The 22,509-nt window shown below is 31.2% G+C and overlaps 1 protein-coding gene across 1 annotated transcript; it reads left to right on the plus strand.

Annotated features, from left to right (window-relative positions):
* Positions 1-11,843: 11,843 nt before the first annotated feature.
* On the plus strand, positions 11,844-20,245 carry LOC108454949 (uncharacterized). Its single transcript, XM_017753593.2, has 12 exons — positions 11,844-12,246; positions 13,746-13,856; positions 14,435-14,521; positions 15,014-15,067; positions 15,256-15,401; positions 15,505-15,652; positions 15,727-15,864; positions 17,556-17,627; positions 17,742-17,815; positions 17,937-18,078; positions 19,635-19,713; positions 19,825-20,245. The coding sequence occupies exons 1-12, from the start codon at positions 12,085-12,087 to the stop codon at positions 19,920-19,922; spliced, it is 1,311 nt and encodes a 436-aa protein (XP_017609082.1). The 5' UTR covers positions 11,844-12,084; the 3' UTR covers positions 19,923-20,245.
* The last annotated feature ends 2,264 nt before the right edge of the window (positions 20,246-22,509 follow it).

Below are 22,509 nucleotides of genomic sequence, written 5' to 3' on the forward strand. Positions count from 1 at the left end.
TCTTTACTGTTTATAATATTATTGTCACATTTATATTCGCTTCAATGTACCTCTAGATTTGTCTTTTATTTATTTTTTATTTATTAATTTGCTTTGCATTACTTCGAAAACCATATTCTTGTTTTCTAATTAATTTCAATAATCAAGGCAACGTACCGATTTAAAATTAAGCCATAGATGTCATCGCTATGTTGGGTGAAAATTAATCGACTCGTGTTAAAACGGTATGTCCTTCTCAAAAATGAAAAGAATTGAAATTTCTCGTCTTTTCAATCGGATCACGATTTAATCTTATATTGAACTCGTATTTTTGAAAATCAAGACAACACGTGTTTATAAGATACCAATTTTGGGCGTCGCGAGGGTGCTAATACCTTCCTCGCGCGTAACCGACTCCCGAACACTACTTTTTCTCTTGACTTTGACGTAGACCTAAACTCGGCCTTCCTTTTGTTAAAAATAAATAAATTTATTAGGTGTCCGATCACACCTATAAAAAAGGATCGGTGGCGACTCCCCTCTTTATTTTAAAATCAAACTTCAGTTTTCAAGTTTTCAATAAAATGGCCACAATTAGCGACCGAAAGCGAAAATTTTTACGTCGCTACAATGTTATTAATATATTAATGTCTACAGCATGTTGGTAGTGTCGTATAAAAATTTCATTAATAAAATTTTATCGCTTGCATGCTTAATTTGATAAAAAGGACTAAATTGCATAAGGTGCAAAATTAGAATTCTATAAGTAAAAGGTGTCAAATTACTATGAATTTTGAGTATGAGTGGCCTTAAATGATAATTAGACCATTAATATTATTAGTGGACAAAGAAGGACATAATTTAAGTAATTTTTAAAGGTTAATGTATAAGGTTAATAAGGTAAATTAAATAATTAACATAAAATAAAATAAAGAAAATAAAGATATGATATCTTTCTTTCTTCTTCATCACTGAAATTTTTAAAGAGAAAAGCCATTAGAGAACCTTCAACATTCTACCATCATTCATTCTCTTGCATGTAAATATTTTTCATCCCGTTTTTAATGATTTCTATGTTTTTGGAGTCATTGTAACTTAATCTAGCTAGCCTATGGACTAATTTGCAAAACTATTGTAAGTCAAGGGTTTTACCATGAATGAATATTGGTTGTTTGTGATGTTTGATGGAAGAAAATGAATGGTTGTTGTTGGTTAAACAACTTTTGTAAAGTGAATTTTGATGAAAATGTCAATTAGGGATTAAATTGAAAAATGTATAATATTCATTGTAAATTATGAAATTAGTGAATAATATGAACTATTAGGGACTTAAGTGAAAATTGGCTAGCTTGGGTTAGCATTAAATTGCATGAATTTCATTTTTTAAGCTTAAGGACTAAATTGTAATGATTCAAAATTATAAGGGCAAAAATGTAATTTTGTTAAAATATGATTTTTGGATTGAATTGAATAGAATGATTATTTAATAGGCTGACTTTGATTATCTAGGTCAAGATAAGCATCGTACGAGTTTAGATCAGGGAAAGGAAAAAGTATTGGTTAGTTTATCATAATTTATCGTTTACGATCGAGGTAAGTTCGTACGTTTAAATAGTGTTTTAATATTTGATTTAAATGCTATTTTGTTGTCTATTTATATTATGTCTCTACGAAAAATCCAACAACGTTTCGGTGACTTTCGGATCCTGTTTGAACCTTAGAAATATATAAGATACAAATGACATGTCATTAAGGTTACTGTGTTTCCGGTGCTGGTCCTGAATGTCCTACTGGTGGTTGAGTTTCGACATGTGTTGCAGATATTTGATAGCTTATGGGAACAGCACCATGTAGCTACGTTCCGACGGACAACTTGTGTGAGCAGACCCATTTGTGGCTCAAGATAGAGCATCTATATGAGAAAAAGAAAGAAATGGCTCCAACCATATGTTACCACACATTGTGTGAGATTCCCGCATATCCGATATTATTCTAAGTGGTTCAACAGGTATACAAAGGGAAGGAACGATAGATGTTTTGATTAGTAATTCTATGAAAGCATGAAAAGGTATGAGTTGTTGATGATTAAAATATACATAGCCATGTTCATGAAAGTATGAATGCTTATATGCTAAGCACATGAAAGCTATATTATTATGTGATGAATTGGCTAAGTTATGTGGTTATCACTAACTTAAGATGCTGTTGATGCTCAGGCTTGTGCCAAGCTATGTTGGATTATTTCATACTTACTTTTAAGCTTATTTATTGAAATGGTAAGCATTGTTTACGGTTTACGAACTTACTAAGCATTATATGCTTACTTTGTGTTATTTCTCTCATGTTTTTAAATAGTCGGAAGCTCGTTTGGGTTGGAAGCTTGTCGGAGATCTATCACACTATCCATTGGCTATATAGATAGGCTTTGATGATTTTTGAGTCATGGTTATAATGGCATGTATAAGTGTTTTTGTTTGATGATATAGCCATTATTTTTGGCTTGTAAATATGCTATTTTGGGTGATGAAATAATTGTTATGTTATCATATATGTATGGAATTATAATGGTTGCTATTTTGGTATTTATGTACTTAAATAATGGTAGTTGGAATGATGAATATATATGTATGCTATGAAATGTTGGTTTGGTATGGAATTAGATAGTGCATTGAGTTGTTAAATGGCTAGTTTTAGTAGCCTTGGTTGTGGTTGGCATATGGTCAAGTTGCTAAGATAGTGATGTTTAGTATGGAATGGTCATAATGATGTTTTTGAGTATGATATTAGTCTGAGAACATTGTGGTAAATGATGACATAAAATTAGTTACAAAGGTTAGTTGATTTGTGGTTAAACTTAGCAAATGTATAATCATATTTGGTTGTTGTGATTGAGGTGTCTTTTGACATACTGGTTGTATGATTAAATACTATGATGATATAACTTGTATATGCATGTGTTAAATACATTTTGGATGCATGAAATTAGGTGCATATAGCTTGTATAAGTGACCATGTTTTGGGTGAGAAAATGGCTTATTTTTTATCCACACGACTAAGACACAGGCGTGTGTCTCAACTGTGTATGACACACCGCCATGCGACACAGCCATGTATCCCATATAGGTTTCGAAGGGTTGCAAGTCAGATAGGTACACAACCTAGCACACGGCTTGGCACACGGGCGTGTGAGGCCATTTCAAGAGGTACACGGCCTAACACACGAGCGTATGGCTTAGTCGTGTGACCCAAGTCAAAGAGTTATATGAGCTGAGACATGACCGTATGTCTTTACTTCGAATACCTACACGGCCTAAGACACAGGTATGTGTCTCAGCCGTGTGACCCATACAGTATGAAAATTTTATATTTTTTCCCACAAATTCTATATGGTTCTGATTTAGTCCCGATTTGTTTCTAATATGTTTTGAGGGCCTCGATGGCTCGTATAAGGGACAATAAGTATGAGTTTGAATAATATTGCTATGATTTATGTTACATTTTGAATATGTTGAATAATTTTTTATTGTGAGATATAAACTTTCAATAATGCTCCGTAGCCCTATTTCGGTGACAAATACGGGCTAAAGGTGTTACATTTTGTGCGCAATGGTTACGAGCTTTAATCCGTTGCCTGTGACATTCTCCCCCACTCATTCTTGCGACTCCCTCATTGCGTCCTCAAAATGGCACTGGTTTGACTCGTCTCAGAACGATCTCGATGCCTCAGTTGATTCCCAACTACTCTCTCTGTCTGTAACAACCCGTTTTTCAGTGGTGTCAGAAACAATGGTTTTGGGACCACAATTCTGACGAGAAAGTCCATAGATATATTTAAATAATGTTTATGAGTTAAATGCAATGTAATATTTAATCGTGATTTAATAGATTTTATTAATTGATCAGTTAGTCAAGGTACAAATGGTGCGTACTGAAAGTCAAGTGGTTTTAAAAAATGAGGTTTTGAGACCCTGTTTCTATAAATCAAGCCCATGAATATTTTTATTAAATTTTTACGGAGCTGTTATATAGGTGAATTGAAGTTTGACCCAAAAATTTTAATGATTTGATAGTTAATTAAGGGAAAAGGACAAAATCATAAAATTAGTAAAAGTTAATCGATATTGGTTTTTATTTGTTAAAAGGCTAAATTAATTAATGTTAAGGGTTTTAAATTGCAAATTAACCTATTTATAGGTAGTGGTCGGTTAGTATATAACTATATGAAAATTTATAATTGAAAATTTAAATAAATTAAGTTAAAATAATATAATAAAGGTTAAAATTATAAAACAAAAGAAATTATCATCATTTTTGCTCACCACCACCAAATATTAAGAACCAAAAATGCCATTGAAGGAGCTCAATGTTTGGCCAAAGTGTTTTGCTTGAATGGAGGTTTAATTGATTTTTGTTTTTTGTAATTTTTATATTTTTGAGATCGTTGCAATTAGGTTCAGTTAGCTCATACCTTCGTTTTCAAAATTGTTAAAGATTTAAAAAGTTTTCATTGATGTTATTTGAAATTTTTACTGTCTATGTTAGATTTTGAAGCTTAAAAATGAAATAGGATTAATTTGTTAGGTAAATTTTGTTAGTTTTGAGTTAGGGGCTAAATTCTGAATATATTGAATTTGGTATGATTTTTTTTGTAAATTATGATAATAGGAGGTTGTATATGGCCATAATTGAAATGGGTTTAAAAGTTGGAGTTTAAATTTGAAGATATGATAAATTCAATTTTAGGGACTAAATTGAATAAAATGTAAAAGTTTAGGGAATTTGAATAATAAAATTAAATTTATATATACTTATAATAGGATGATATAATATGTTTGGAATTAATAAATTTAATTGAATTATTAAATAGATCAAAAATTGGATCAAATCGAAGAAAATCGAGGAAATGACAAAAATTGTTGATTAGTCCTTAGAGAGTTGTTTGTTTGTTGTCTTAACCAGGTAAGTTCATATGGTATGTGTTAAATTTTTATGCATTTATAATTATAATTATAATTATGTTTAATTGAAATTTTAATTGTTTATGATTCAAGACAAAAAGGCGAGATAAAGAATTAAATTGAATACGATAAATTATAAGTTGAAATAATTACGAATTGATTTTAAATTAGGCTAAAATAGGATATGTTATATGATGAAGTGATGATTTGATGAAATGAACTAACTTGATTTGATTTAGAATGGTTGATAGTGATAAGGACTAAATTGAATATATATATATATATATATATAGAAAATGTATGTATATATATGTGTAATTGAATGCATATAGAGTTGATGCTGTCATGAGTATGGATGAATGGTTTAATGATGAAAATATATATATATGAATTGAGATGTTGATTGATAATAAATTGAGTAACGAATACCCTATTAGTTGTTCAGGCAGAGTCATATATAGTTGGCATGCCATAGGATAGGAAGAGTTCAGGGTTACTTCGACTACAAGCCGATAAGGCACTGGGTGCCATATTAAATCGGTTATGTAACACCCCTATACCCGGTTCGGCCCAAGGAACCTGATATATGAATACTACATTTGGTGCCAAAGTGATTTTGGCTAATCACTAATATATTTGAACCTAAAAAAAATAAATTTTTATAACTTATATTTTAGTCCCTACTACTTGAAACATACTTGATCTTCCTAATGTACTTACCATTCTATTCAAAATTTTAAAACATGCCCTCTTGGCACTTGGAGATGTGATGAGATGGATGTTCACAACCTAAATTACAACTCTTCAAAATCACTGTACCTAATCTGTGCACGGAAAACAAAATCGTACGTTGAGTAAAAACTCAGTTGGTATTTCTATAATCCAAATATTTAAAGACAAGAAATTACAAATATACAATTGAAATATAAATACATATTAATATTTAATATTTACAAAACCATATCATATTTCATTTGTTTCACAAATATTTCAATTCTCATACTTGCTATATAAATAGCTTTTCACAATTTATTTCACATTTCATTATACAATTGCATTATCCATTCCATATTCATTTCATGAGTATATAACTCATATATTTCATATATTTGCAACATATTTCACATTCTATTTTCAATTCACTATTTCACTTCCATTTCTCATACCATGCCATTTCAATATCAATTATAAAACTTTATTATTCATTTACCCCTATTAACACGACTCGAATACGGATCCAACCAAAACACACCAATTTGGCACCCAGTGCCTCATCGAATTAATTTGAAGTAGTAAATTGATACCCAGTGTCTCATCGACTTGAAGTCGAAGAAATCCCTGAACTCTTCCAATCCTATGGCATGTCATTTATATCAGACTCAGCTTGATATAGTTAATAGGGTTTAATTTCACTTTTCAAATACAACCAATATTCATTTCAATTCAAATAATCAATATATTCAATATATATACCAATTCAATCAATATAAATTCAATAAAGTCATCACATACTAAATCAATCCATTTCAATTGCAAAACAAAATAAACCTCACCTCAACACTTACCATATACATTAAATTGTATTATAACAATTAACAACTAAATTCGGATTATAGAAATATAAACTAGAAATTCTGAGCTATTCGATGTCGACTTTATCTTTCCCCTTTTTAGTTGAGGATTCTGGTACGAAGTTAGCTACGGAATTAAAACAATTAAAATTCATCAATACAACACAATTCAATCTCATAATTAATATTTCAATTTTTATTCCATATTTGCCTAAATTTCAATTTAGTCCCTAAACCGAGACTAATTTTTATTCTTCACAATTAATCTTATATTTTCATACAAATTCCACTTTAAACTAAAGTTAACTCCCTATTTTCACTTAAATTCTTAAATTTTAAATTTTTCACAATTTAGTCCCTATTACTCAAAATTTACAATTTATGCTACAATTTAATCCTTTTTCATTTCTAACTTAAAAATCCATCAATTTAATCCTTAATACTAAAATTATTCAACATCAACAACACTTAAGAACTCAATAATTTCTAAATTTTAACATGGGTCGGGTAGTATTTAACACCGGAATTCTAAAAATTACAAGAAAAATGGACTAAATTGACTAACCAATTGAACTTTGAACAATTGAAGCCCCTAGGTGCGTCTATTTTTTTCTCATTTTCTTTCCTTTTTCTTTCTTTTTCCTTTCTCTGCTTTCGCTTGTTCTTTCTATTTCTTTTTGTTTATTCATTTACTTATTATAATATATAATATATATACTTAACATTTAAGTAAATCTATTATAATATATATTTTAACTTTAAATTTTCTATTAATTTTTAGCTTATGCCGCCTCATTTTAAGATAATGGCATAATTTCTTCTTTAGTCCCTTTAATTTTTCTTTAATCTATAATTCAACTTTCACCCTATATGCAATTTAATTCTTATACCTAATTACTCTTAATTCATGCAAATTCACTTAACCAAAACCTAATTAACTACACAACTTGCTTCATAAATATTTTTAATAAATATTTACGAGTCCGATTTACTGTAACAGAGTCTTGAAAATACACTTTTCGACACCCATGACTATCGAGTCGTTATAGGTTATACCGATGAGACACTTTGTGTTAAACTATTTGATAAGCGCTGTGCCCAACTATTTACTTCAGATAAACAAGTGTGTTGGTTAGATTTGTGTATCCATCGAAGTTTGAGTCGTGTTAATGGGGAAAATAAATGGTAAAAATGAAATATTTGATCTTTGAAATGGTAAATGATGTGAAATAAAAGTGAAATGTGAAATGGAATATGAAATTTGTGGAATGAGTTAGGAACATTAATTGATTATGTTTATTGAATTCATGAGATTGGAAATTGAGATGGAATGTGATTCATAATTCAGTATTATTAAATAAAGTAATAATTGACATTAAATTGGCAATTGATATATATATTTGGTATAAAGATGATATGATATGAAATGAGAATGAAGTTTATAGGATTTAATGTGAATTTGATTGAGAATTCAAACTGTGAAATGAAAAATAATGGTTGGCATAAATTTGAAATGGGATGTATTACGAATAAATACATTGTCTGATATGATTAATATAGTGAATTGATTAAATGATTGTTTGTTTTATGAATGATAATGAAATATTGAATTAAGTGAATTGAAATGTTTTATGATTGAGTTAATATATAGTATGATAAATGTTGAATTCACCTTTTTGATATGTGATTTGCCATGATAGGCAAACTTTACCAAGTTAAGTTACTTGGTTTTAATACATGTGAACTTACTAAGCATTTTTAATACTTACTCCCTTGTTTCTCTTTTCCCTTTAGATGGTCTACTTGCGGAACGTGTTAGGCGGATCGTCGAGAAACTCACACTATCCCGATATTGATTTGGTAGTCTTTCTATCGTTTAAAGCTTGGTTTTGTAGCATGTGCATAGGTGTACTTATATATGTTTACCTTAGTTGCATAGTTTGGTTTGCACTTAGATAATATTTGAATTATGGTATATGTTGATGTAGAATGGTTTTAAAGTATAAAAGTATAGACTAAGTTTGAATAAGAAATTTTGGTATGTTCTGGTGCCTATTGAGGCATATTGGTTAGCTGATTGGGAAATACCAAATTGCAGAAATGTTGAATTAGTTGTTTTGAGAGGGATCTATATGATATTTTGGCATGTATAAAGAGTTATAAATGCATATAGGTTGAATGTTAAACAAAGACTTCTCTTGAATGTAAATGGTCTTGGTCCATATGAAATTAACAATTTACTTTTAATATGTTTAAGGACATGTTCATATATGTGTGTTATTTGTCAGGTGGAAGTGGATGTTGGATTGATGATGGAATGGCATGTATATATATGTTGAATGGGGCGTAGTATGCACTTAGCCCTTGATAGATGCATGCATTCATTTGAAATTCGGAAAGTGTATGTTTTGCAATTGATGAAAATTGTATGTGATTATAGATATCCATGATGAAATGCTTTGGAGAACTAGTTTGGTTTTCATTGGTTAGTAAGGATGAATATATATATTAAACTTATGCTTAACACTTTGGTATAACATGTATAGATGGGTGTGTATGTCTAAGTATAATGGTTGAATTATATTTGTTTGGGATGTATTGAATAAGTTCAAGTAGTTGTTGTGTGTGTTTTTATGCATTCTTAATATGGTAGTTGATTTGGGCATGAAATGAACTTTTAAACTTGTAATATTGACAATCTGGGTAAAAGTATCAATACTAGGGACCAAATGAACAATGTTTTGAAAAAGGCAAAATACCAAAACAATATATATGTCGATTTTTGGTATCGATACCTTTGATAAAAATATTGGTACTTGTTCCTTTATAATCGATACCTAGTTTCAAGTTTTGAGAATTTCAGATTGGTCCTTAATCATGCTTGAATCTATTAAACTATGTTTGTATGCTTGAATTAGTCTCTGTTTGGTTCATAACTTTTATTATGCATGTATTTAGAACAACTTGATGATTTAAATTGAATTCAATGTTATGATTTGCAATTAATTGAAAAGAGTTTATTTTTGTTATTCTTATATTTTTAAGGGCTATTTAACTTTAATTTCAAAAGGGGGCAGATCTAACATGCAAATAAACCAAACGTTTAAGAGCATTTAATTGGTGCTGCTAGGAGGAATGACGCCACCCTTTTTTCATCCAATCTAAAAATGTAATTGCTTCATTAAGTCCCTAAATATTTTATATAATTATACTTCAGTCCGGTACCGCCAATGACAACAATGACACCCAATAATATTTCTTTTTTCTTTTAAAAAATTAAAGGTAGTGATGCCAATAACAATAACATCACTTATGTTTATTGTTCAAAATAAGTTATTTTCATAAATAATAAAAAAAGTAGAGTATTTTTATAAAAAAAGTCAACAAATCTCCTTGTCATGACATGGTGGCTGGTTGGAGATAAAAGTTAGTCCTCCAACTAGCTAATGCAATCTCTTTAGGCTCTAGCTTCTTGAATTTTCATTCCATTTTGGTTACTCAATAAAATAAAAAATAAAAAATCAAAACCCAATCAGGGATGCCATTTGGATTTAAAACCCAAAATGTTTTAAATAAATAACTAGGATAAAACCCAATCATATAATTTTGTTTTAAATTTAATAATTACATTAAATCTCAACTATTTTGAAATAATACATAATGTAAAAGATACTTTCTTTCGCTATGGAAATTTAACAATTATATAATTTTAATTATTATCTCTTGAATAATTTAAATTAAAATGATATTTTAATGAAAAATGAACGATAATAAATATAAATGTCATGTGAGTAGTAGTAATTTATCTATTGAATTTAACTTATATAATTTATTTATATTTAAAATTAAAAAAAAAAAAGAAGATAAAAGGGAATGCTCCAGGGATGGTTGCAATAAACATAATTAAGTTTTAAAAATAAAAGAAATGTTTTTAGTGATAGATATTAAGGTTTAGTGTTTCATAATAGTTTTAGTGAGGATGATGTTAAATATCATTTAGGTTTGAAAAAAAGAAGTGATGGTTTAATTGGACTCACGTCCCTTCATAATACATTTACATGTTTTATTAAAAGACAACCAATTTCTTTTTCCTAAAAATATAACTTCTGTGAAATAGGTGGAAGAGTGAGTAATAATAGATATATTTGATTATTTAAAATAAATAATTATTTTATTTAAATGCAATGTTTCATATCTCTAATCAATGCAAACATCTTTTTATTTTATTTATTATTATAAAACTTATAACTTTTTCATATCTAAATCTATTAAAATATTCAAATTTAAATATTAATTTATACAACAATCATATATACTGAACAAATTTGTGATTGTTTTAAAGTTTATATTCAAAATAATCGAATATATTAGATAAATCACATATAAAATTTCAAACAAACTCTAAATATAATATATAAATGTTTTTAAAATATTGGAAATTAAAGATTTGTTAAAACAAAATTAGATAAACATATTTTTTTGGAAAAATAAATATTCTTTTTAAAATTGTTATATATATATATATTTGTCATGAAAATATTTATAAAATCTTAGAAAAGAAAATTTTGTTTATTAATCTCGTACAAAATGATACAGTAATTTCCTAATTTCAATCTATGAAAAATTTATATAAAATAATAATTTTCGCAATAATTCACTTGAATTTAAATGGTCTTCAAAATAATTGTTTAACAACAAATTGAAATAGATACATAATTAAACTATTTATAATTGATTTGGATAAATTTATTTTTAAAATAAATCCTAATAATTAATGTTGGATAATGAAGGTAGATAATACAATTTTGTTTTAAATATTTATAATAACTCTGATTGAATAATATCATTTAGGATAATAATTGTTTTCAAAGTGATTTAAAATTAAATAAATCAATTCTCTAATTATATTTATTGAAATTAAATAAATTATCCAAATAAAAATTAAAGCTGTTATTGAGTTATTTGCTTTTTCTTTTTTGGTTAATGTTTATAAAAAGAAATAGAAATGATAAGATAATTAACTTAGATTTTTCTTTTTCCTTTTTATAAAATTGGGTTGGGATTCATTTTTCGCATGTTTAATTCATGTTATTTGTGAAAAATAATAAAATATTTATATTATCTTAAATAATTTTTATTTGAATAAATTAAAAATAATGATATAGATAATAATTTATTTAAACTAAATCAAATGAATACATTTAATTAAAGTTTAATGGATAATTAAAATTAAAAAAATAGAAAAAATTTGAGAAATATAAGTTATGATGTATTGAAGAAAAAAAATGCATAATATAGATTTGTTTTACAAAAAATTAATATTATTATATTTGGACCGATTGAAACTGGGTTGGGCTGGATCAGAATGAAATTAGGGATTTCAAAATCAATTTGGGTGGCGATCCGGCGGATAAGGGTCTATTCTTCATTGAAGAGAATAAAAGAATAAGCATAGATATATGTATAGAGTAAAGATTTACTCCGCTTACCAATACCAAAACAGCTGAACAGAAATCTGTGTACTCTTCTTTGCTTGCTTAAATACTTGAACAAAATTCATTTAAAGAACCAAAAATATGGGGAAGAAGATGCTGAATTTTGAAGAACAGTGTAAGATAGTCAACTTATTGAAATCTTCATCTGAGCAGAAATCAATCGAAGAGACGCTCACTGAATTCTTCACCAATCCCAAGCTCCGGCATTTCAATGTCTGCTATTCTCTTTCACTCTTATTGCAGGTCATTTCCCCTTTTTCTCCCTCTCTCTCTCTCCATGGTCTTTGGTTTTTCTTTTTTATTTGATTTTCTTCCTTCTCACTTGTTTTACAGCATTTTTAGGGTTTATTCCGGATTTCCTTTCCAGCTGTTCAGAATCTGTTACTTTGTTTTTTCCTTTTTAAATTGAAAAGGCTAGCTGAAATACTGTGAAATTTGTTTACTTAATTGTTATTGATTTTGGGGAATTCAGTTACATAGTGTTAGATCATGGTACTATAGAATGTGAATTTGAAAATTAGGTTAAATAAAACAGGAGATGAAATTGATATCGGATGGAATGCTCCCTTGCTGAACTTCATATCTGATAGATCTATGGTTCCATTTTCAAAAGAAGTTGACTAGGGTTTTAAGTTGGCAATACTTAACACACATGATGCTTATTTTTATCTCTAGTCTTCCAATTTGGTAAGATTTTATTTGTTAGTATGGACAAAAAAGGGCAATCACTCCTACCAAATTTGAGTTAAAACTCAATTTTTTCATTTTCCATCTCCCTTCCTCCATTCTTGCATTTCTCTTTCACACCCCGGAAATCTTAAATAAATAGAGTACTAAGTATAATTTTGGTGTGTTGTTTCGGAGATATTATAGGCGTAAATTGGTTAGAGGCCTAATTTAGAGTGGAATTGGATTTACTTCAAATTGTTTGTTTTTGAATCAAGTGATGAGGAGAAAAGGTTTCTGAAATTTATGCGAGTGGATTTTTGCTCATGTTTTATTGTGTCCATGAATGTGAGAAATAAAACACCTAAAATGATGAAAGACTCCAGTTTAGGTGGGTTACTTTTCTCCCACATCTCTTCACTTTTGAATATACTTAAATTGGTTTGCTGCAAATTGTGAGTTATAATTAAGGTTCATGTAAAACAATAGACTTAATGACTGTTTACCATTAATGCATTGTATATGTTAAAATTAAACAAAATTTCATCTTGAGTGGTAATTGGATTTCATTTTTGGTTACAGCGAACATTGTGAAGTGCTTCATTCATGTGCTATACATTTTTAGTTTTATTTTTCCTGTAGAATATGTTCAGTGTACTAAGGCAAAGGTCCTAGCCACTAGAAACACCTTGGAACCATCTAGGCAAGGTGTAGGCTTTGGCACCTGGCGGCATCTTTTTGAAAAGGCAAAGGCTGATAAAAGTGTTGTCCTTCTGTTTTACCTGACCTTTTATATTACTCTTTTTACAAGCTATGGCTTCAATTGAAAATAATAAAGTTGTACAAGTGTCTTTTTTAAGTATAAAGGATGAGATAGTATTATCCATATGTAACTTCCTATTCGAGGTAATTGCTCCATTTTTAGCCTTTGGTTCTTGCATAATTCAAGGCTGCCTACTAGATTATGTATCTTTTAACTTATAATGAAGTTTATAGCGGTTCTTTGCAAAGTGAGCATGTTTCCTGCTGACATGTTTGGATTCATTGTTGACTAAATGGAGCTTGAATAATTCCAGGACAAAATGATGCTCAGTTCTACTGAACGATTGGTTGCATTTGCTATTCTTCATCGAAGCTATTCCTCTCAAAAGTCTGCTGCAAACCCATTTATATCTTTTCTTGTAAATGTAAGCCGCTTTCTTTTGTTCTTTGTTATGTTTCTTGTTTTCAAGTTTGGAAAATGTTTTACGTTTTATATGTATTAAGCCCGCTTTATTGTGGTTATCCTTTAATGTTTTTTAATTTATTCTCTAGGTGTGTGCAGGAAAACATATTATACTATTAGGGACAGACTTCTCTTTGCAACATTTTCTGTGTGATTTTGCTATGCTGGAATGTTTGAAATTTTCTTGTGGCTATTCTATAATATTAAGCATTTCTGTGTCAGTCGGAGTCTCGAAGAGGTTTACTTTGCAAGCGTGATACATAGACAAATTTTTCTTAAAAAAATGAAAAAGAAAACTAAACTTGCACCACTGTTATTATTCTAATATTTCAAGGAATGCATTGAGTTTGCTTCTTGTGTTCTTTCTAACCTCATAAGTAAAAGAAGAATAAGAACAAGTTGTTTCCTCTTGCCATTGTTAATGATATTTTATCTGTCTTCTTTTCTTCCTTTAATCCCCCCTTATATTTCCCTCGATGTTTATATGACTTAAACAATCATCTCTTTTATGTCTGTTATGTCTTCTGGATATTATTGCAGGCTGCATGTGATGAGGGAGCTGAAAATTATGAAAGGGCATTTATCCTCCATTTGCTAGGCTTTGGCAACTCCAACAGTAGTAAAGAGGTTGGTTATCTCTCTCTGCCCCCTTTGCCACATTTTCAAGTTGGGAGATTTTCAAATTTAGTTGCATTTTCTTGGACGCTTCTTCCTGTGTGATAAGTTCTAATCACCAACCATAGATGGCGATTTGAATTCTTTTAGGAATCTGCCTGCAAAAGACTATTTCCTTAAATTGAAGAATGGAATTAACAAAGGAAAAATCACTTTGGACTTCTCTATCCTAGCAATTTATTTTCTTCATTTTGACATTTTGCAGTCATTGGTAAGCCAATCATGTAACAATATTGGTTCTAAAAAATGTATGCATTTGTTGTTTGTGCTACTTTGTGCATTCCTTTGGATGGATATTTGTTTGATTTTTGTAGGTGTTTATTCTGTAAAGCTTGTTGCTCTTCTCTGCCATGGGTTAGATAGCTGTATTTTGTTATCTATAGCTGATTATAGTAGTTCCCATACTTCAGAGAGATCAGTTTGCTGTTGAATTTTTTCTTGCAGTTTCTTAAACAATCTGCTTCAGAGTACATCAAGAAATTTGATCCTTCATCCCAAGTAAGTTTATCATGTAGTTACAACTGTTTTTGATTAAAAAAAATCAACTTTGAGCTCTTATTTGGGTTAAGTTTTATTCTTCTACCAAGTTGGTGCGGACTTTGTCCTTTTTATCAATAAACCGTTCTCTTTATGATTTTTGTTTCCATTCATCTGATAAATACTCTCTTTTATATGTTTTACATTAGACTTTCCCACAAAAAGAGCAGTTACAAAAGCAATATTTGGAGAAAGCCCATCCTGAACCGTATGCTTGCTTATTAAAAAGCACTGCAGTGAAAAATGTTTTGGCAGATCCTGATGTTCCTCCTGGTTGTGATGCGAATTCAGCAGAGTGTGTTTCTCAAGATGTGTATTTCTTCTTTGTTTTCAAGTTTTTATTCCTTATTTGATTTTCCATTTAATAAATTTTTCATGCATTGTTTTTTTCTCATTAGGTTTGACTTAGAACCTGGAGCCAAATCTAAACTTGGATCTGGGGACAGAGATGAAGCCCTAAGTGGATTGATAGCAAATTTGTCGTTGGAGGGGTTAATTCCTCATTGGATCAGGCCTCTTCCACCTAGGTTCCCTGTGGATGAGGAGGTAAAACATTTTTCAGGGCTATTATTTAATAGGTTAGTGGAGTTCACATGTTTTACCTGTCAAGAATTTTTCAGCTAGTGTGGCTCAACCCTGATAACAATCATGAGCTTCAATGGGATCAAGGAATGTGTGCTGATACTAGTAGAGGAGCAGCAGTGAGAGATTTAATTGCAAAAGCTTTGAGGGGACCACTTGCTCCTAACCAACAAGAGGTTTATACCCTTCAATCTAATAATTGCTCATTTAGTAACCATGTGATTTGCATTTATTTATGCAAAGCTACATGACTTGTTTTTATCGAGTGATAAGTTCATTGGGACTAATAAACACCAGTTACATTAAATTTTCATGAACCCATGGTATCATAATAGAACGTACATTCTGAAAATGCTTAAATGTGTACTGTTGAGTATATATTCAGTGGCTTTGATCACTGAACCTTAACAACTTCAATATCTGAGACTTCTTATGTAGCATGGAAGAATTGGATGATAGGATTTGTGTTAGTCTAATCTGGTCTATTATAAGATCAAAATCTGCAATTAGAATGAAACTCTTAAGTAATATTTTATCTTCAATTAAGAAGAAAAATCAAGGAAAAAGCTTGTGGTTTTTTGTCTTTCCGTTCCTTCTCTATCCACTGTAGGGGCGAGTGTTATCGAGTGAAAAAATTTCGAGTTAATCGAGTTGACGAGTCTTATTTTATCATCCTAATTCGATTTGAAATTTTTCCCAATCGAGTCGAGTGAAATGAAATTTGAGTCGAGTCGAATCGAGTAAAATTGTTTGAGTTAAATTAAAAAATTGAACATGTCAAATTAAAATTTTGTTACAATATAACTAATTCCATGTTAGAGCACATAAATTTGAAATCATATATATTTGAAAACTTTTTCAAAACAACATAAAAAAAATACTTCAGATAAAACCAATTTGCTCATTTTCAAACTTGACAGGGATCAAAAGGGTATTTACACCAATCTGTTATTCGAATTATTCGAGTTATTCGAATTATAAAACTCAACGCGATTCGAACTCGAAACTCGAATTACTTATTGGAGTTGACTCGAATAATTCGAATAACTCGAAATTTGAATTTTGTTTCAATTTTTTCAAATCTTATCGAGTTTTGCTCACCCCTTATCCACTGACATAGGACATTCTGCTCACTCTCTAGCTTGAGTGCTATCATTTGCGGCTGATTATTCTGTTTACATTTCCTTTCCTTCTTCTTTATCTTTTGTTTTCCCCCTTTCTGCACTTATCTTGCTTCCTGTCTTACAACCGTCATGTCCATAGTACAACTGGCTTGTACACTTTGACAGTCACCCTAACTTCTTTTTTTACTTTTCGGGCTATAAATTCCACGTGTCCTGATGTACATATCACAGAGAAGACCTATAGATGCTTTTGTTAGAAGATGTGATTTAATCGAGATACCTGCAATAATGGGAACAGGCTTGGTAGTTGTTACTCTCTTTTAATTGTGTTACAACTGTACGTGGTAAAAGAAATTTGATTGTTGTCCTATTTACCTCTGGTGGATCTGAAAAACTTGTAGGTTTTTATGTTTTCCATAAATCCATTCACCCATAAAAATGAAGTCAAAATTGAATTATTCAGTTAGCATATATACATACTTATATATATGCGCGTTTCTATGTATAGAGTCTGTGATTTGATGTTGTTTGGGTCTTTGGACATAAATCCACAATGAAGTATATGTCAAAATATGCTTACTTGGTAAAGTGGCACTTGTCTGACGTGGTTCATCATATTTATGGGGAAATGCAGAAGATGTATACTAATCTGCTAGTTTAGAAACCTCTTTCTAATGGCTGAATCTTTACCTGGCTTTATTATTGTGGTTGGGAATAGACTGAACTTGTCTTTTTCTGTTCAGCAAGTCCTCGTGGAGCTGGCTAATGACCCTAAACTTGTCTATCACTGTGGATTGACTCCAAGAAAGCTACCTGTATGTTATTTAAGAATTCTACAGTTTGTCTCTTTAAGTTATTATTATTCTGTCTTAGCAGTTATTGATTTTTTTTAAAAAAAATCTGTCTTAACGGCACTCCCTTTATTTCAGGAATTGGTGGAAAGTAATCCGCTTATTGCTGTTGATGTTCTTATCAAGTTGATAAATTCTCCAGAAATTGCTGAGTGTGTATTTGGTGACTCAGTGAAATTCTGTTTAATACATTCCAAACAACATGCTCTTTCTAACATGTTAATTTTCATTTTTCTTTTAATGTGAAAATATTCATTCAAATGGTTTGTCCAGGTATTTTACAGTTCTTGTTAACATGGACATGAGTCTACACTCAATGGAAGTTGTGAACCGGCTCACAACTGCTGTTGAACTTCCGAAGGAATTTGTTCGTACGTACATAACTAATTGTATATCATCCTGTGAAAACATCAAGGTACTTCCCATATATATAGTGTGTGTTTATGTGCATGTGTGTCTTGTGTGTTGTGTATACATGTGTATGAAAATGAGAAATTTCATCTTGGACCTATCTCCTTCTCGTCTGGAGTATGTCAGTTAATTCTATTGGTTTATTGACATGGGACTGGATTGATGGTATATAAAAGATGATAATATATGTATTTGACTGAGTGTTGAGACATGATAAAGTGAAAGGCAAGACCAGATTGGGAAGATTACCCTTTAACTGCAGTTTGCTTCCGTGGCCAAAGTTCCTCTTGAAATTTTCACCAATTGATAGAAGTCAAACATTTTAGATATTCCATGTAGCACCCGAAGACACAATTTATTTTCACGTGTAGAATTTGTTAGGGAAGAGTGCAGAGCTGCTGTGCTATTTTAAACTTACTAATCAGCCTCAAACTTTTATCTGTTATTTAAATGTGTTTCTAGCTTACAAGAAGTGCAAATTACACATTATCCCAAGTTTTATCCTTGTAGCTAAATTTTCCCCTTTTTCTAATTCGAACAGTCAATGAGGCAATTAACCAGGCTTTAAGGAAATACTTAAAACTACAATCTTTGTTTTGGTCACTGGTCACCAATTAGAAAGGTTGTGAAATCTGCTCCATCAACTGTCAGATTGATGCCATGCCTTGATTGGCATTGAGCTTTTTTGGTGCATATGATTTACCCTCCATTTTCATTGTCTGGTTTCCTTTTCTTTCTAAATTTTCCCTTTTCTTATTTTATCAGTGTTAATGTTTTATCTACCTGACCATCGTAATTGAAGTGTTTTCTTCCAAGTTCTTACCTTTATTTTCATTCAAGTGATAATTTCTCTTCAATTTAGATTATACCCATTTTGTCTTCAGCTTACTGGAGCAGTATTTATTCCTTTGATTCTTCAGGTCTACCAAGAGACTTTCTTTCTTTATTTGAATGTTTGATATAAGTGTACTTATTTCCTTATACAGAGTGATATAAATTTTTATGATTACTAAATGCTTGCTTGACAAGATCTTGTTTATTATAATTTTTTTCAATTTTGAAATGTGTACTGTAATTAAACAATATGCTTTTCCAGTTAGTTGACAAAGAAAAGGAGCTTCTAAGATGTAACTTCATTTTCAAAATTTGGCATGCTCTTGATGATGTCAAAGTTGGGCCTTTCTTTTGGCTGATTTACAGTTGTGCTCTCGGGTTTGTGTTGACGTGCCCAAGTTGCCAACTAAAGAGGGAGTGGAAAGATTTTCTGAATAGGAAAGCTTTCTCCCTCACTAACAGTGTTCAAATCAAAGCTTGGTTTAATAGGCAGTGGCACAGGCAACTAGAACAAAATCATCAAAATTCTGACCATATAATTAGACTCTCGATTTATTAGTCTGATCTGTTGGGATTTGACTTTATGAATGCTGTTTCTGAGGGGATAGAATAACTGTTGAGAATTTATACAAAGTTAAAATGTTCAACTTTTCTGTTTCATATTAGTTCCCTCTTCTTTAAAACAAAGTTTTGTGCCTCACATATTACAATCATTGTAAATTTCAGGATAAGTACATGCAGAATAGGCTTGTGCGACTCGTATGTGTTTTCTTGCAGAGTTTAATCCGAAACAGAATTATTGATGGTAAGTATTGTATTTCAGTTTTAGTCAGATTTTATATTGGTTGTCATTTCTATGAACATCAACAACCTATGATGTTTGCATAATAACCTACATTTGATTTACATTTTTCAGTTAAGGATCTGTTTATCGAAGTTCAAGCCTTCTGCATCGAGTTTTCAAGGATTAGAGAGGCAGCGGGTTTATTTAGGCTGTTGAAAACCTTGGAATAAAGGGTGCCTGTGTTCTATCCCTTACCTGCATTTAAACAAAGTTCTACCTCGTAAGAAAGTGTAGATAATATGATTGTAGTTTGGGATCCGATAACTGCTGGCTTTAGTTATTCCGAAACTGAAAAATTAGTCCGCAATGCGTTAGCAGGAATAATATTAGCAGAAAGAACGTAGGCAGGCAGGCATCATGTAATTAAGCGTATGAACGTTTGGTTTTCTATGTTTAAGTGCTTGGTTTCGTCTGGGATAAAGCTGTGATTCCTGAACAATGAACTGTTATTTTTTTTCAAAGAAATTTCTCATCGGTTTTATTTAGGGCTGAATTTGACATCTTTTTCCCAATTTGATATTGGTGAGGTTTTTTGGTCTCAATTTACTCGATCTTTTTCCCTGTCAACTGTTATACTATTTTCTGTAACTCCATTAAAAAAGGAAATGATGATCTTGTGACATCTGGCAAGCATTACTTTGAAAATAAGAAGTGAAAATCTTAAAAATCTAAAAAATTTAAGAACTGTAGAAAATTATTAAAAAAAAAAACTTGTAAACTAAAATAAAAACCTATTCCCTTTTGCCCCCAATAAAAGCCCAGATTTTTCTTGGCACAAGAAGCTCTTGAAGCAAGTTGGTTTGTGAGATTTTGTTCATTTGTAATTCGACAAAACCCTCCAAATATTCTGGGTTTTATGTTAAGGGACCATCTTTTCTGTTTTTTGTTGTTTTCTTCAAGTGTCTTATAAAACGTTGCGTTCTATTTGTTTTAATTGTAATTACACGGGTCTTTTAGGGAGGAAGGTAGAACTATTAGATGCTGCGTTTTGGTGTTTAGTCTTCTAATTGAAATGGGTTGTTTTGGGAACTCTTGGGTTTGTTGCCAGGCTGTCTTTGAAACAGTTACGTACTAAAACAGAGGTAGGTGCAAAGAAATTCCGTTTTTCTTTTATCCCTTTTCTCTCTGAAATCTCACCTTCAAATCTTTCTCAAGTTATTTTCTCCAACCGTTTCAAATGTATAAGAGCTTCTCGATTCTCATGGCTAACGAGGGAGTCACCACCAGGCTACGGAAGGAAATGAGCTTGATGCAGCAAGAGTTTTCCTAGTTGCATGAGGAGATCAATTCCAAGATTGATTCACGCCTTAAGGAGTTTCACGGATCTGTGAAAGGAGAGATCCGCAATGAGCTTCATTCCCTCTTCGAGCAATATTTTGGACCACATTATTCTTCGGTAGTTATTGGAACACCTGTGGACAAGGGAAATGGTATATTGGGCAGTTCTCCATCTGGGAATTCTCCTAAGGAGCCTCTAATGGTTTCACCGATGGCAAATCTATCCAATATGGCAACTCCAACTCGTGTTAACTTCATGGACTCGATTGGGAAACCTTATCGACTTGAATGTCCACGATTTGATGGAACAAATTTCAGAGGCTGGTGGGCAAAGCTGGATCAATTCTTTGAGGCTGAAGGAGTTAACGAGCAAGCTAAAGTCAGAGTGGTTGTGTTACACCTAGATGGTAAGGCATTGGACTGGCATCATTTCTTTGTACAGAGACAAGGAGGATTACCACACCTAGCTTGGGAGGAGTATGCTAGAGGGTTGAAGGATCGATTTGAGTTAGATACATACTTGGATCCAATGTCAGAATTGGTTGCACTCAAACAAGTGGGATTAGTTGATCAGTACCACGATCGTTTTGTAAGTCTTTTGAACCATATCATCTTACCTGAGGTGCATGCTTTAAGTATCTTTATTAGCAACTTAAAGCCTGATGTAGGACAATATTTGAGACTCTTTAAACCACAGACTTCAGTATCAATTAGCTAGGCAGGTCGAAGGAATTTTGTCAGGGCTTTTGAAGAGAACTTTTATTATGAGAAATAGGAGGAGTCATACCAAGTCTTTGTTGCCGACCTTAAAACCTTTGCAAACTACTAACAGTGTGTCAACGGGTACAGGGTATTTTAGTACTAATGCACAACTAAAGGTTTTTGTCAAACCCTTGTCCCAAACTGAGATGATGACAGAAGGAAAAAAGGTCTTTGTTTTTGGTGTGCCACCAAAACCACATCAGGTCATAAGTGTTTTAAGTCTCAAATGTACCTACTGTTGTTGGAGGTTAACCCTGAACAGGAGAGTGAGCTTGAAAGTCCAACTTTTGAGGAATTTATGGAGTGCAAGGAGCAATTGGAAGTAATGGATCAAGATACTGGGACCAACCCATCGGTAGAATCATTGCATGCTTTGAATGGTTCACAGGAACACAACACTGTGAGGATTTTAGCATCTATCAACAATGTAGAGGTGATTATTCTAGAGGACTCAAGGAGCACTCACAACTTTATAGATGCGAAATTGGTTAGGAGACTTAATTTGTCAGTTGAATCAGCTTCACCTTTGAGGGTGATGTGGCCAATGGGGTTAAGCTTTCCACTTAAGGGGTTTGTCGAGCTGTCCAGGGGAAAACACAGGGTTCTCATTTTTTCACTAACTTTCTAATTTTACCATTAAAAGGATGTGATCTTGTTTTGGGGATCCAATAGTTGTTATCCCTTGGGTCCATTATTTGGAACTTTTTTTCCTTAACC

The sequence above is a fragment of the Gossypium arboreum genome, chromosome 10 (genome assembly GCF_025698485.1).
Source record: "Gossypium arboreum isolate Shixiya-1 chromosome 10, ASM2569848v2, whole genome shotgun sequence".
NCBI lineage: Eukaryota > Viridiplantae > Streptophyta > Magnoliopsida > Malvales > Malvaceae > Gossypium > Gossypium arboreum.

Bases quoted from the DNA above. Each gene is read 5' to 3' on its own strand.
- LOC108454949 (XM_017753593.2), top strand. From the start codon at position 12,085: ATGGGGAAGAAGATGCTGAATTTTGAAGAACAGTGTAAGATAGTCAAC. The intron at 15,068-15,255 runs GTAAGTTTATCA...GTTTTACATTAG, and splicing joins AATTTGATCCTTCATCCCAA to ACTTTCCCACAAAAAGAGCA. The intron at 17,816-17,936 runs GTGTGTATTTGG...TGGTTTGTCCAG, and splicing joins AATTCTCCAGAAATTGCTGA to GTATTTTACAGTTCTTGTTA.